General features: G+C 52.1%; 1 protein-coding gene across 3 annotated transcripts in view; it reads right to left on the bottom strand.

The window, feature by feature from the left end:
- Positions 1-9,736: 9,736 nt before the first annotated feature.
- RAB11FIP4 (RAB11 family interacting protein 4) overlaps positions 9,737-15,569 on the bottom strand; it is a 117,125-nt gene continuing 111,292 nt past the window's right edge. For all 3 annotated transcript variants that reach the window (XM_077852092.1, XM_077852093.1, XM_077852094.1), the window contains one exon: positions 9,737-15,553. In XM_077852092.1, the coding sequence (XP_077708218.1) occupies positions 15,437-15,553 (117 nt within the window). In that variant the 3' untranslated portion in view covers positions 9,737-15,436. The remainder of the gene's footprint in view (positions 15,554-15,569) is intronic.

Here is a 15,569-nt window from a genome sequence, read left to right as displayed (position 1 = left end):
AATATGGGTGCTTATTATGATGCTGTGAACGTTTTTATAGACCTTGTGTTTAAAAAAAAAAAATTTTTTTTTTAAAGGATATTAGGTCCCTCTGACCTCATTTGGCCTGTGGCCACGGGGTCTGCTCCCGGAGAGGCAGGTGGGAGACAGGCCTCTTCCCGGGGCAGGGCGCGGCCACCTGCCAGCCTCCAGCCCTCCTGCAGGCCAGCGCCGGCGTGGGGTGAGGGTCACAGAGCCCGCCAATGCCAAAGTCATTCTTGCTTTTTTATAGCACTTTTAAAAAAGTATAGCTGGTGGAGGTTTGGGGAAACCTAGGAAAGCTGTTGCGTGTGCTAAACATAAAATTTACCATCTTGAACATTTAGAAACGTAGTGTCCGCTCTCTGGACATTGCTGTGCAACACATGGAACTTTTATTGAAACTCTACCCACTGAACAGGAAGTGACTCCCCTTCCTCAGCCGCTCCCCAGGCCCTGGCAACCACCATTCCACTTACTGCTTTAGAGTTTGGCTGCTCAGGAGAACTCTCATAGGTGGGGGTCCTACAGTATTTATCTTTTTGTTACTGGCTTATTTCACTTTGCATAATGTACTCGAGGTGCACCCATGTTGTCACATGACGTGATTTCCTATTTTTTTAAAACTCAGTAAGATCTCGCTGGTTTTCAATCCATTCATTCCTCAATGAGCACGTATTTCCCTTCTTGGACCTCTTTGCTATTGTGAATTATACTGCAGGGAACACGGGTATGGAAATATGCCTTCAGTTCTTTTACATACATAACCCAGAAGAGGGATTGCTGTTCTGTTTTTAATTTTTTCGGGGAACCTCCATATTATTTTCCATAGTGGTTACACCAAAATTACATTCCCACCAACGGTATGTAAGGGTTCAGATTTCCTCAAATCTGGAGCACGTTGGTGGCTCAGCAGCTCTGGGTGGCTCAGTGGTTGAGCCTTTGGCTCAGGTCATGATCTGGGGTCCTGGGATCAAGTCCCACATCAGGCTCTCCATAGAGAGCCTGCTTCTCCCTCCCTATGTCTCTGCCTTTCTCTGTGTCTCTCATGAATAAATAAATAGAATCTTTAAAAACAAAACAAACTTCCTCACATCTGTGCCGTACTTTTTTCTTAAATTTTATTTAAATTCAATTTGCCAGCATATAGTATAACACCCAGTGCTCATTTCATCATTTTTTTTTCTATATAGTGATCATCTTAGTATGCAATAATATCTCATTGTGGTTGGATTTGCATTTTCCTGGTTGTGATGTTGAGCATATTTTCATATGCTTTTTGGCCATTTGTGTATCTTTGAAGAAATGTTTATTCGAGCAAGTCCTTTGCCAAATTTTTTGATGGGTTGTGAGAGTTCTTTGTATATTCTTTGTATATTCTAAGATATTAACCTCTTATCAGATATATGGTTGACTAATAGTTTCTCCCATTCTGTGGGTTGATTTGTCACTCTATTGATTGTTTCCTTTGCAGTGCAGAAGTTTTTTTTTTTTTTAATTTGTTTTTTTTATTTATGATAGTCACAGAGAGAGAGAGAGAGAGAGAGAGAGAGAGAGAGAGGCAGAGGGAGAAGCAGGCTCCATGCACCAGGAGCCTGACGTGGGATTCGATCCTGGGTGTCCAGGATCGCGCCCTGGGCCAAAGGCAGACGCTAAACCGCTGCGCCACCCAGGGATCCCAGTGCAGAAGTTTTAAGTTTGGTGTAGTCATTCCCGTTTGTCTGTTTTTGTTGCCTGTGCTTCTGGTATCCTATCTGAGGAGTCATTGCCAACTTCAATGTCATGGAGTTTTTCCCCTATTTTTTTTTTTTTTTCTAAGAGCTATAACAGTCAGGTCTTATGTTTAAGTCTTTTGTCCATTTTGAGTTAATTTTTGTATGTGGAATAAGGCAAGCATCTGTCTTCATTCTTTTGCTTTTAGATGTCCAGCTTTCCCAACACCATTTCTGATATTTTAACAAATTAGAAATTAGAATGACAACTGATTAGTTGGAGTCTTATAATTAATTGTTAGTATTTTTCCCTTTTTGATGGCACATGAAATAACTTTTTAATTGGTGAATTTGATGAAATCGCATATGTATAACAGTTAAGAGTCAGACTCATATTTTCACATTTGTATATTTCATGGTGTCCTGATTTTTCTCACCATCATAGGATGAGCATTTCCCACATTCTTGTAAGTGGATCATTTCATTGACTGTAAAATGTACTACTCTGGTGCAGGATACTGATAGGGAAGCTGTGCATGGAGGAGGGAATAGCATGGGAATTCTCACTCACTTTAGCAGTGTACTTGAAACTGCTCTAAAAAGTAGTCTATTTTATAAAAGCACCTTAAAAAAATAAACCCTAAAAGGAGAACAGTGGATAACTCATACATTCTTTGCTCTCTGACCCCCTACTGTGTGAGTCACAGCCAATCCTGGACTGCACTGGGGTTATTCCTTGGTGGGGTCATTCTGGGTCTGTTCAGGTCCACTTCTTAGCTGGTAGGCTTAGGAGCCTGGTTTTGTCTCCCTCCACGAGTGAGCAGCTATAAGTACATGGTCTAACTTCTGTTTTCTAAACTTAGGTACCATTTTTAATATTGAGCTTTTGTATTGTCAAACATGCTGTGAAACTTAGCCAAAAGGTTGGGAGCTGGTTCCAGAACACAGGGCTCCCTAAGTCGCAAAAATCAGGCCATCCCTACCTCCATCTAGCACAGTAGAAAGAGCATCCTGTCATTCATTCCTTCCACAAATCTTCACTGAGCACCTACTACGTGCTAGACCCTGTTCTCAGTGCTGGAGCTATAGCAGTGAACTGAGCAGCACAGCTCCCAGCCCTCATGGAGCTTCCATTCTTTTTTTGTTGTTATTAATTTAAATTCAATTTGCCGACATATAGTATAACACCCAGTGCTCATCTCGTCATGTGCTGGAGCTTCCATTCTTAAATAAGCAAACCATACAGCAGTCCAGGCTTGCCTGGACTAGTAGAATGTGGCCAAAGTGATGTTGAGTAAATACCCAAAGCTTGGGTCTCAAGAGACCTTGCAGCTTCTTCCTGTGATATCTTAGAGCCTTGTCCCGAACCCCCACCCCCACCCTGTATCAAGAAGGCAGTGTAGTTGATGGAGGATGAGAGGCCATAAGGAGTCTCCCAGCTGAAAGCCAGCACCGCCTGCTACACACATCGGTGCCCCCATCTTGAGCCCTCTAGCCCAGCTGACACTCCAGCTGAATGCAGCTACGTGAGCGAGCCCAGGCTCAGGGGACCCCTCAGGGGAACTGCCACCCTGCCATGTGAAGATAATGAATGGCTTCTGTTGCAAGCCACTATGTTTTGAGGCTGGTTTGTTACCTAGCAAGAAGAGTCCACTGATACAGCAGGTTGCACACAACTACCATGCTCTTTGGTTCTGGGTTTGTGGGCTGGGGGTTATTTGCATGGCAGGGTTAAAAGTGGCGTGGTGGGCACCTGGGTGGCTCAGTGGTTAAGCATCTGCCTTTGGCTCAGCTCGTGATCCTGGGGGTCCTGGGATCCTGGGGTTCTGGGATCGAGTCCCACATCAGGCTCCCCACAGGGAGCCTGCTTCTCCCTCTGCCTATTGTCTCTGCCTCAGTGTCTCTCATGAATAAATAAATAAAATGTTAAAAAAAAAAACTGGTGCTGGATGAATGTGGGAGGGGCCATGCCCAGTGTCCCTTCAGTGGGCTGCTAACCTCAATTTCTTTAGCTACAAAACGGGAGAGCTGGTTAGCTATTAGCCACAGTCCTGCGTTAATTAAAATTTGAACACCTTCTTCATTATTCACTGCTAAAGTTAGCAGGGAGGTGAAATGCCACTTGACCTTTTTTCCTTCATAGCAACCTGACACTCTTCCCCGTGGTCAGGTTTCAAGGTCCCTTTGCCTGCACAAAAGTTCTAAATTTAAGGCTGCTGCTAACAGGAGAAAAAGTCAACACAACTTGCAACCTTTTTAGAGTGTAGAAGGCCACACCTGTAGACGTTTAAATTTAAGGCTGCTTTTCAGGACGCCTGGGTGGCTCAGTGGTTGAGTTCCTGCCTTCAGCCCAGGGCGTGATCCTGGAGACCCTGGATTGAGTCCCATGTCGGACTCCCTGCATGGAGCCTGCTTCTCCCTTTGCCTCTCTCTGGGTCTCTCATGAATAAATAAATAAAATAATAAATAAATTTAAGGCTGCTTTTCATACTTAGGGTTGGTGCAGTTTGGTCTTTATCTCTTTCTTCTCCCTTCTCAGTGGTTAGGGGAAGAAAGAGATTCCTCCACTTGTTGGTGGAGTGTTCACTCTTTTTTTTTTTTTTTTAAAGATTTTATTTATTTGAGAAAGAGACTGCACATGAGCAGAGGGAGAAGCAGACTCCCCACTGAGCAGGGAAGCCTGATGGGGGACTAGATACTGGCTGGGATCGTGACCCGAGCGGACGGCAGATGCTTGACTCACTGAGCCACCCAGGAACCCCAGTGGGGCTTTCACTCTTAGCAAGATGTTTCGAGGTGGCTGTGGACTTTAAAGGAGTCAGGAGGGCTCACAGGTGGATCAAGGGCTGAATAAAATCAAGCCACCTCAGAAGCCCCCAAACATGCAGGAGCCTTAGCACCACCACTCTGCACCTCCAGCCCTTGGGACTTGTTCTTTCCCGGAACGTGAGCCTACGGTCTCGGACTCTCTGGCTTCTCCATGGGGCTCCTGCAGAGTCAGATGTCTACCTGGGTGAGGTCAGAGGACTTACGGACCAAGTCATTCCTCAAGATGCTTGGGTGGATTCCTTTTGGGGGAAGACAGATCTTGTGAGCGCGGTCTCAGGAGAGCAAACTCCCTAAGACATGCTGTTCCATGCATCTGTTGCTGTGTAGCTATCCACCTCAAAACATAGAGGCTTAAAACAAGATCCTTTTCAGGTTCTGGGGGTTGGCCAGGCAGTTGTGCGTAGTCTGTAGTTGGCTCAAGGTGTCGGGATGGCCTCCCTTATGAGATGGGCACTTCACTGGGGCTATTGGGTTGGGCCCTCCGTTTACCATGTGGTGGCTTGGGCTTCCTCAGTGTGGCAGCTGGGCCTCCAGGAGCATGCATCTTGGGAGGAAGAAGACAGAAGTTTCCTCATGGCCTTTTAGGGCCAGAGCTGAGAAGTCCCAGGATATCACTTCCACCACAAATGATGCATTTTTCTACCTATTGATCAAAGTAGTCACGGGGCCAGCCCAAAGTCAGGAGGAGGGGAAGTGAGCTCCACCCCTCAGCAGGGGAGAGGCCTGCACCTGGGAGGGAGTAAATCCTTGGTGGCTATCTTTGGAGACTTTACCACCCCTGTCATTCACTGACTGTGACTCTGGGTATAAACACTGATTGGTGCTCAGTCCTGGGGCTGGATACGACAGAGGATGCCAGAGGGTAGGAGGTGGATGTCCTTTGTCTCCAGCCCAACTTCAAAAATCAGACTCCTCTTGGGAGCTCCCTACTGGGACAGGTTAGACTAGATCCTCTCTCCATCTCCTTCTGGCCCTGACTGCCTCTGGAGTTGACATTCACAGCACTCCTCCCCCCTGGCCCCCCAGAACATGCTCCTACTCACAACTGCAAGCCAGAGTACCGAGGTCTGGCCCAGACAATGCCAGGGATCAACCGATGCCAGCACTGGGTCTGGGGATGACCTACTGGACTGGATAAACTGGGAAAGCCAAGTGGGGCAGAGGGGCCAGGTGGGCTAGAATGCAGGGGTTGAGGATCACAGGTTCCCCCGGGCTTAGTGCCGTCAAACAGGCTGGAGAAAGCATGCTCAGACTTCAGCACCCTCACCCTCTAAGTTTGGGCCTTTCAGGAGCTCTAGCATTTTTCCTTTTTTTAAACCCAGAGACCACATCAATGCAATGGAGCCCAAATCAGAACCCAATGTCAAAGAGCTTGGAGTGAAAGCCAGGGCCAAACTGGGGATGGCAGGAGAGTGAGGGGAACTTCCTACAGCCCCAGCCCAGCCATTTGGTTATCTTTTGGAAGGACTGGTTTGAAGCTGGCTCTGGCCTTCCTGGCCATAACCTTGCCCCAGGGTGGGGGGGCTTGCAACTGTGACCCTCAGCCTACTGTGAGGTAGAGCCTGGCTAGCCAGGCTGAGCTGCAGGGAAACAACCATCCTAGGGCATACAAGTTTCCCACCCCCACACACTCCTCCCACAGTGCTCCTCAGAGCTGCTCCGCTCACGGAGAGCTGGCTCAGGGTCCAGGGCTCCACACGTGTCCTCCTTTGTCCCTGAAGCCTCTCCCTGAAGAGACGCCTCCCTGCTCTGAGCAACTACCTCCTCGGGCTAGTCCTGACTCCTGCTTTGGGATGACTGTACCCCTAACCAGTTGCCTGGGTGTGAACCCTGGGTGACTTGTAGCGAGTTGGGTCACCTGTAGTGGCTCAGTTTCCTCATCTGTAAAATGGGGATAACACTGCCGCCCACCCCGCGGTGGTTGAGGATCAAATGACCCAGGGCACACCAAGCTCCGGCACAGGGTAAGGCCTACGTACATGGAAGCCAACAGGAACTACCTCGCCGTTGCCTCCTGCGGGCCACGCACTGCCTTAGGCACAGTGACAGGGGAGGGATGGTGCCAAATCCCGCCTCCCCAGGGCTGGAGAATCCGAGGACTCACAGCCAGGGGCCTGACCCAAGGAGAACGCGCCTCGTCCTGCAGCGAGCGCCCCCTGCCGGCCACGGGTCTCCGGGTCGGCGGCAGTGGCTGGTGCTGCACCTGCGGGGCCCCCCGCCCCCGCCCTCCCCCAGGGGACCCCCTCGCGGGCCTGAAAGCCAGGAGCTGCCTGCGGGGGTAGCTTTGCCCGCCTTCGCCAATAGCTTAGTCGTTTCCAGGAGACAGGCGGGCTGGAGTAGACCCTCCCCGCAAGGCTGTGAGAAGCCCGGCTCCCTTGCCCAGAGGACCCCTGACCACTGGCAGTTCCAAATCCTCATCCCACTCAGCAAACAAGCCACAAACGCCGCAGATCCTCCCTGAGTCCCGCTGCCTTCTCTCCCCTCCTCTCAGGCTGCGGCCTAGCCCGGCGCCGCTCCCTGGCTTAAGATCCTTCCAGCCCTGCTCTCCACCCACTAGGCCTCTTCACCTGCTGTTCCCTCCCTGGGTCCTCCCGGCCTCCCTCACCTGGCCTCCGCCTCCTGCTGGCTTCGGTGGACTCCTCAAATGATCTCTGCGAGGATTACACACCAGTGACGGTCACACCCGCCTACACTCTAGAATCACCCGAGGGGCTTTGGAAAAACCCGCGTGTCCAGCCCGCCCCTTACCACCTGATTCCAAACTGCTGGGCTGGGGCCTATATCCTGGAGGTTTTCACACACACCCCCCCCCCCCCAGGTTATTCAAATATACAGCCAGGATTGAGAACCTCCCATTCTCACATTCCAGAGGCAGCCTGTGCCACGAGGGGGAGGAGCTGATCTGTTTTGCTCAGTGTCAAAACTCCGCACCTAGCCTTACACCATGCATCTATTAGGCGCTGATGAAACCATTGCTTCACGGATGAACACGAGATCTGCCCTTGGCCCGCCAGGCTTTGCATCACCTCACCAGTCCCCCCTCCAAGCCAGAGTACCCTGAAAGGGCTGTGCTTTCTAGCAGCCTCCCCCTGGAGGTCCTCCAGTCCTCCAGGGTTCCCCTGAAATAACCCCTCCTCGGGAAAGCTGTCCCTGATCCCCAACTGACCTCAATTTCCTTGCACCTCGCTCCTGCAGTCCGCCAGCCCCCCAGAGCTTTCCCACAATGCTGCTCATCACCTGGAGTCAGCTGTGGCTCTCCTTCCCTGAGGAGGACATAAGCCTCTGCTGTCTTTTCTGTACCAACCCCAGTGCCTAACACAGACCTTGGCACACACAGTGGCGCTCAGTAGATTAAATTGGTTGGTTGAGTGATTTCAGACCCAGGCATTTTTTTTACCTATTCAGGAGACTTTGGCCTGGGCCCAGACCACTCTAAAAGGCTCTAATTGGGGGTTCCTGGGTGGCTCAGATGGTTGGATGTCTGCCTTCAGCTCAGGTCATGATCTCTAGGTCCTGGGATGGAGCCCCAGTTGGGCTCCCAGCCGGGAGTCTGCTTCTCCCCTTCCCTCTGCCCCTCCCCCCTGCTCATGCTCTTGCTCTCTCTCTCTCGCTGGTGAATAAATAAAATCTTTAAAAATAAACAAAAAAAGAAATAAAAGGCTCTAAATGTAAGGGCCTAGTGAGTTTGGGATCTGGCAATGAACCCTTTGCAGGAACTGTGTGACCTCTAGGGGGCGTAGGGACGATGTTGTCTGAAACCGCGAAGACTCAGGAATGGCTCTCCAAGACAGGTGAGCAGGGAATGTACCTGCACAGAGGGCAAGACCTACACACACAGCAGTGCTTGCTTCCACCTCTCTCCAGAATGGCAAACTGAGTTGAATCGTGTCCCCCTAAAAGATGTGGAAGTCTTAAGCCCTGGTACCTGTGAATGTAGCCTTGTTAGGAAATAGGATGTTTGCAGATATAAGCAAGTTAAGACGAGGTCATCCTGGGTCAGGGTGGACCCTAATCCAAGGTCTGGTGTCTGTATAACAGTGACATTTGGACAGAGATACACAGAGAGAAGATGGCTGTGTGAAGACAAAGCCACGAGGGGGCTAGCAGCTCCTGGAGAGGCCAGTGGTTGCTTGTGGATGGCTGGGTGGGGAAGGCAGAACCAGGCTCAAAAAAAAAGTAGTGGCAAACTAAGAAGACATCTGTTTCTGAAACTGGGCACAAGGCAAGTGCTCCGGACCTGGAGAAACCTGCCTGTGGCAGCAGGAGGGTCCTGGAAAGGGTTGAGAATAGGGTTGCCAGATAAAATGCAAGATGCCCAGTTAAATTTGAATTTCAGATAGGCAATGAATAATCTTTAAGTTTTGCGTGGGACATATTTACACTGAAAAATTACGTGAAAGTCAGAATTAAATTGCGCATCCTGTATTTTCATTCACATGATCTGGCAACTCAAGTCAGGAAGGAAAAAGGCACATTAGAAAGCTGGAGGGAACAGACATCCAGGACAGCAAGTTCCCAGCATCGAAGTGATGTCCGGGCAAGGCCACATCCAATCACTGAGTTGGTGGGGGGTGGGGGGACCTGGTCCTGCCTGTCCTGAGGGTCTGGGCCATCTCTAGGTGCTGGGCCTGGGGAAGCTGTGAATCCCTTCCCCACACCTGGACTCCCAGAGAGAGGGCAGAAATCTGGGGGTCTGGGCCACTCAACCTGGCGTCACCTTGATGCTCTAGGGCTTTGCAGGACTTGTGCCATCAAATGGATCTGAAACCAAGTTTGAGGGGGAGGACTTGGGCGTGGGACCCAGGGGAGTCAGGGTGGCAGACATGGAGGAAGATGGCAGTGGATCCCCATACCAGTGACCAGAACAAGCTGAGACCCCCTGGGGGTCCCTTGCTGGGAAAGGGAACATGATCGGAGCAAAGACAAAGTTTCTGAATGTCATAGCCCTGTGGGTGACCTGGTGGTGTTAGGGGGGCTTCTGGGACCCACAGCTCCTCTCCTAGAGACAGCCGGCTAAAAAAGAGGGTCTGTGGGGTGACCCCCTGCTGTGCCCTGCACCTGGAGGACAGCACCAGCCACCCAGGCCCTTGAGACAACTGTCTGTCCCCCAGGAGCCCTGGAACCAGGTCTCATCTCTTCTACCCTCCCTCCCCCAGCCACAGAAATTCATCATCAAGTCAGGCAAGAAAAGCAAACTGTTTATTTACACCTTGGTCTGTACATTAGAGTTCCTGAAGGAGTCTGCCTCTGAGAGCCTGCTCCTTTTTGGCTAGAAGCAGGTAGGAGGCAGAGCGCTTGAGGCCCTGGGACACAGCTTTGGGCCTCCCCCCTCCCTCCCTCCCCTAGGGCCTGGAGGTGGAGGGCTCACCCCAGCCCCAAAGTTAAGCCTGCTTCCAGATGGAGGCTCCTAGGGGAAGACTCAAGTGGAATCCCACGGAGTCAAAGCCATCTAACCAAACCACCAACCCTTGGCCAGGAGGCCACACGCACAGCTTATCCCATCTGGGCCCCGGGGGATCCAGCCAAGACAGCAGGAAGAGCTGGGACAAAGGGAGCCGAGGCGAGTCCTCAACAACGCCGGTCCCAGGGCAGGCCAGTCAGCAGTCCGGGAGTTAATGGCACTCGGGTCTGAGCACCTTGGGCGGAGGAGGAAGAGCTCGGCAGTTGTTAACGATGGGATGGGCCGGGGGAGCAGCAAGCAGCCTCTTCTTTCTTCCCACCTGGAGTCCAAAGCTGTTCGAGACACCGGATGGCGGTGGTCCTGAAGCAGCCCTGTGCCAGGTGCGGGGAGCCGCACTGCTCTAGGGCCTGGGGCGCTGCTGCAGACCCCGCACGGCCGGCCCGGGGGCCCATGGTTAGGAAGGTGCACTCTGCTTTCTAGAAATGTTGACCCCAATACAGTTAGAGGTGTGTGGAAGAAGGTGCTTGACACAAAAGTTACCCTTTTCTGGTGTGCAAGGCTTCTAAACTAGCTGCAGGCTAGATGAGGGGCTAAGTGGGTCCGAGCCCTCCAAGCTTAAGACCATAATGAAAAGAGTTCTGTACAAAGTTATCAAGTCTGCGAGGCTGAGCGAGGAGCGGGAGGCAGAGCCTCTCCAAGTGGATAAACGTGCTGGGAGGCCTGGCCTGGGAGCACACCCGGCGTGGAGGAGGGCATGCTAGATGCACGCGGACACCAAGTGGGACGCTATGTACACACTCACGGGGCTCCAAGAGGACCGGGGTGAACGAGAGGATATAGAAAAGGGGCAGTGGGGGGCGTGGAGAATCCTGTACAGTGGAGACAGGGAAGAAAAAAGGCACAAGGACAATGACCCCAAACCATGCGGACAAAACACGGCCTGTGCAGCACAGCAAAGCAGAGGGGCCTGGCAGGAGGTGCAGTCCCCCCAACCCCCACCCAGGGGCCCGGCAGGAAGCCCAGTCCCCACCCCAGGCAACAGCACTCACATCCTGCACAGGGTGGCCCTGGGATCCCATTCTCAGCCACCCTCCTGCTCGGGGCAGACAGCACTCCCTTACAGCCACAGAGACAGAGAAGGAGCCTATGAGACAGGGGTACCGACATCCTATAGCATCACACTTCACCAGGGTCTATACTTTTAGAAACCTTTCCAGAGGACAGCTGATTTTCTCATGTAGGCAGCAGAGAGTGGCAGAAGGGCCTTAGAGCTGTTCTGCTGTGTGGGTAGGGCAGGCCCAGAAGGTCCCTAAGGTCAGCAGGGGGAAGGAAATTGCTTGTCATCTGGGGGTACGTGGTCCCTCAGCAGGCCGATCTGTCTCCATCAGCCTGAAGCATCACCCTAACAGGGCTGCCCTAGTCCCAAAGGGGGAACACCAGTGAGGATGCCGACACTCAACCTAAAACCCTCTTTAGCTCTTTTTAAAAGAGTCGCTATGGATCTGCCAGCCGAACAGTCCTTTCCTCAGCATGGAAACTGCTGAGGAAACTTACCCTGCTTTTGGGTTTAAATCTGCTAATGCATTGAACACACATACCCAAGAGCACAAAAAGTGAGCTTAATTTCTTCCTGAGCCGCCAGGCCCCACTGGCCCCTGCTGGTTATTAAGTTCCTCATTGAAACAAAAACACCTACACTGTGCCCTCCTGACCACCAGGACCCGACTGGGGCAGGAACCAGACTTGCCAGCAGAGTAGTGCCCGGAGCCTCCAGGACACGGAGGGGGATGCTGGTTTGGCTACTAACAGTGGAGGAGCGGGGGGTGATACTCATCCACCCAGCCTGAAAACCAGTCAGAGACAAAACCCAAAAAGCCAGTGTCCCCTCCTGCTCAGCCGTGCAAGTAAATGTTTCTGGGGCTGCTTTCAGGGGGACAACCCCTCCCTGACCCTTGACTCTGTTCTACTCCGGCTCCAGTATAGGCCCACTTAGGTTGGCTAACCCCCAGGCTGGTGAGAACAACTGGATACACCAGTTCCTGAAGGCACCTGGCCTCCCATCCGGGGTGAGGGATCCACCCACTTCTCACTACCCTTCAAAGCCACTGACACCCCACCGTTAAGGTAGAACCTCGGTTACAAATCAGACAGGCAGTTCCACCCATTTCCTCTACCCCTGACTAGCAACCTTCCAGTCTCAACCTTGGGCTACACATCAGCATGACCCGGGGAGCTCTCTGAACATCTGGATGCCTGGGCTACCCCCACATTGATTAAATTGGAATCTTGGGGCCGGGCAGCCAGCGGTTCGGCCCAGTCAGCACAGTTCCCAAGCCTCCCCAGGTTATCCCGATGCACAGCCCAAGCTGAAAACCACTGTTTCAGGTCCAAGTGCTTTGGGAGGTTCTTGGGCTCTGTAAGAGGTTTGCAGTAAGTCAGAAATAAAGTCAAAATAAAGCAATCTCCCTCTGACAAGGGAAAAACTCAAAAAATAATTTGTCTGACTTGACCAAAGCTCACTCACTGATTCTGCAAATTTTCTCTGCCTTCCAGTTGGATGTAAGGATGGCCAAGTGCTGTGTAAGACATTGGGTCTGTTGCAGAACCCCCCTTCCTGTGCCCCCGAAACCCCCCTAAACCTCGGAAGAGTCACTACGAATCCCTACTTGGTAGAGTTGCCAGGTTCAGCAAAAACAAAACACAAAGCGCATCCCCCCTACCCAGGCACCCAGTTAAATTATAATCACCTGGGGAGCTCTTTAACCTTTCCAAATACCTGGGCCGCGCCCCCACACCCCTGGCATCAGAACCTCTGGGGATTTGGCCCAGGTGGCAGAATTTTAAAATCTCCCCATTTTGAGCGTGGAACGTAACTTCTACTGGGAGTTAGCTTCCGTTTGCCGGAATGCACAGGGAGCTGGGCGTCGTGTGTCCAACCCAGCGGCTCCCGGGCCGAGGGGCAAGTGCAGAACTTTCACGTGGACAACATGCAGAGGAGGGGGAAGCACTGGGGGGGGGGGGTCGGCCCCACCTGCCCCCAGTTAGGGCGCTCTGGAACCCCTGCTGGGGCCATGGGGCTGGGGCGCTGGGGCCATGGGGCTGGGGCCCTGGGGCCATGTGCCTCCGTTGGGGCTTGCTTTCCTGCATGGAAGGGCAGCTAAAGACACTTTAAAAGCCAGTTAGCCTAGGTTTTAGAAGATGATTTTGGCTCCAGAAAGTTGGATTTAACTTGAGACAAAGTCCATGTAACCCAGGCCTCATTTTAAAGTCGGGGGTCTTCCAGAGATCCCATGCACAGCACCAGGTCCCCTTGGGGCGGTTCAGATGCCGGCTTCCTCGGGGAGGCTGGTCCTGTGGTGCCCCCTTCAGGAAGGAGGCAGCAAAACATTGTCAGCCCACCTTTTCCGCAACAAAGCAGAAACTCCCTCCCACATAGGGACTGTGCAACCCAGGCCTCTGGGACCTTCTCTGGAATTCCATACCAGTGCAGCTAAAGGACGTATAAAGTTTTATGTATAAAATGTTCACCCCTGGGGCGAGTCCCCCATGGACCTTGAGGACCTTGATCTGGCTGGCCTCTGTAGGACTCCTTCCAAAGTAAAATCCAGACCAAAGCCAAGTCATGATAGGTCCTTCTTTCCCTTCAATTCGGTACCATTCTCTACTATTAGCATATTCTCAAGAAATCCACTCCTCTTGGCCTTCTTTCTACTGCTGCTCCTCAGACCCCTGGAAGAGCCCAAGGGGACCAGCATCCTAGGGGCTTGAGAGACTCTTAGAAGACTGATCCCTTGCCCTAGTCTTCCTGGGGTAGGTGGCCCCAAAGTCCTGGATCAGACCAAGGCAGCCCCATTATCTGTAGCATGGAACAAATCCCAAACATATGCTTAAGCAGAAATCACACAAGCCAACAAAAGCAGAGGTTGAGTGGAATGGAATGAAGATCGGTCCTGGCCAATCCCTACCTTTGTGAACAGGGTACATACATACCCAAGACCCCAAGCCCCTTCTCACCCTCTCCTGTCCTCTCTTCTCTGTGCACACCCTTCCATGCCCCTCCCCAACATGCCTAAACCTTCCTTTTTACACTAGAGTTGCTGAAGACAACACGAAACTGCAGCGGGGGTGGGGGGGAGATATAAGACCATTCATATTTATCTACACGTAGTTCATACATGTTTGGACTAAAGAAATGAATGACAAGCCATATACAACTGAGACAAACTCAAAGTAAAACTCAAAGTACCATATCTACTCCCAGCTGCCTAGAACAAAAGATCACATTAAAAATCCAGAGTGTGCCTTTCCAGCACATGTCAGGAGGATGGAAGACTAAGGTTTCCCTAAAATGTCTGACCCCAACTGTGTCTCTCGCCAGCACCCCTCTCCTGGCAGAGATCGGAATGCAAGAGTGTTTTTGAACGGTGCTGGAACGCGGGGACCTTGCTATCCAGCTGAGCCAAGCCCAGAGCTCAGAATCCAAAAATCCTAGGCTGAGGCCTGCTGTCCCCAGGCCACGTGGAGAATGGGAGTTGGAAAGCAGGGCCCACTCCCAGCCCACCAGTACCTGCGGGCTCCTGGGAAAATGCAGCCAGAGGGAAGGAGACGGAACAGGGATGGGAGCACGCTCCTCCCTGAAAAGCAAGTCTTTGGATGCCCAATGCCAATACGTGCTTGAGACACCCTTGGCCCCCAGCCTGTCTCCTTCCTTTTAATCCCTTCATTGTACACCCAAGTGAAGTGCTGCTTATTTTTCACGGTCTTAAAAATCAAACAGAAAGAGGTAGGTGAAGTAGGGATGGGGAAGTGTATGGGGAACTCTCAAAATGCCAAGAACCCTTAGAACGAAGGTCGCCCCACGCCAGCTCCTCTGTAGGCCCGAGTCCTTTGGACACACAGAGCACAAGCATCACGGGGGGCTGCCAGCCTGGGAGGGGCTCTGGGAGGGCCCCTTCCTCCTTTCAGAGCCTGAGCACCTAGGCTTCAGAGGTGGCCGAAGAGGTTGGGGAGGATGCAGCTGTTGGGCATTCCAGCTCCTAGAAAAAATCATCAATCTGCTCCCACTCCCAGAGGGAACAGCGGTGGGGTGAAAGAGCCTGTCTCACTAGCGTGTGATTTAATCCTTATCCCCAGAGGTAGAATCATTTTTATCCAGTATCTGAAACACAATCTTCCAGTTCTCGTGATCACAGCAGCTCCTGATAGCAGACCCTGTCCTTCCCACCACCAGTACTGTCTGTCCTTGCGCAGGGACCACAGAATGCACGGATAGCGACCGCACAGAGGTCCTCCATGGCCACGGCCCCACGTTCAGCCCTTGCTGTGTGCACGGCTTCCCCGCATACACACCGGCACACAGGACAGGGTGGCCAGAGATACATTTCCGGTGTGTGTGTGAGGCCCGGCTGGGGCCGCATCCTCAGGCAGGTCTGGGGGTCTGAGGGTCCCTGAGGCCGTGCCGCAGCCAGCCCTTATCTCAGTGTTTGATCTCAAGGATGGAGGGGTTGTGGTCCAGGATGGCCAGGATAATCTTGTCCATGTACTGCCTCAGCCGGAAGTTGATCTCCTCCTGTTCCTTTAGGGCTTCCATGAGCTGGAGGGAACAGGAG

This window comes from Canis aureus, chromosome 16, assembly GCF_053574225.1.
Source record: "Canis aureus isolate CA01 chromosome 16, VMU_Caureus_v.1.0, whole genome shotgun sequence".
Lineage (NCBI taxonomy): Eukaryota > Metazoa > Chordata > Mammalia > Carnivora > Canidae > Canis > Canis aureus.
The sequence above is the reverse complement of the archived record's forward strand: the minus strand, read 5'-3'. Positions and strand labels throughout refer to the sequence as shown.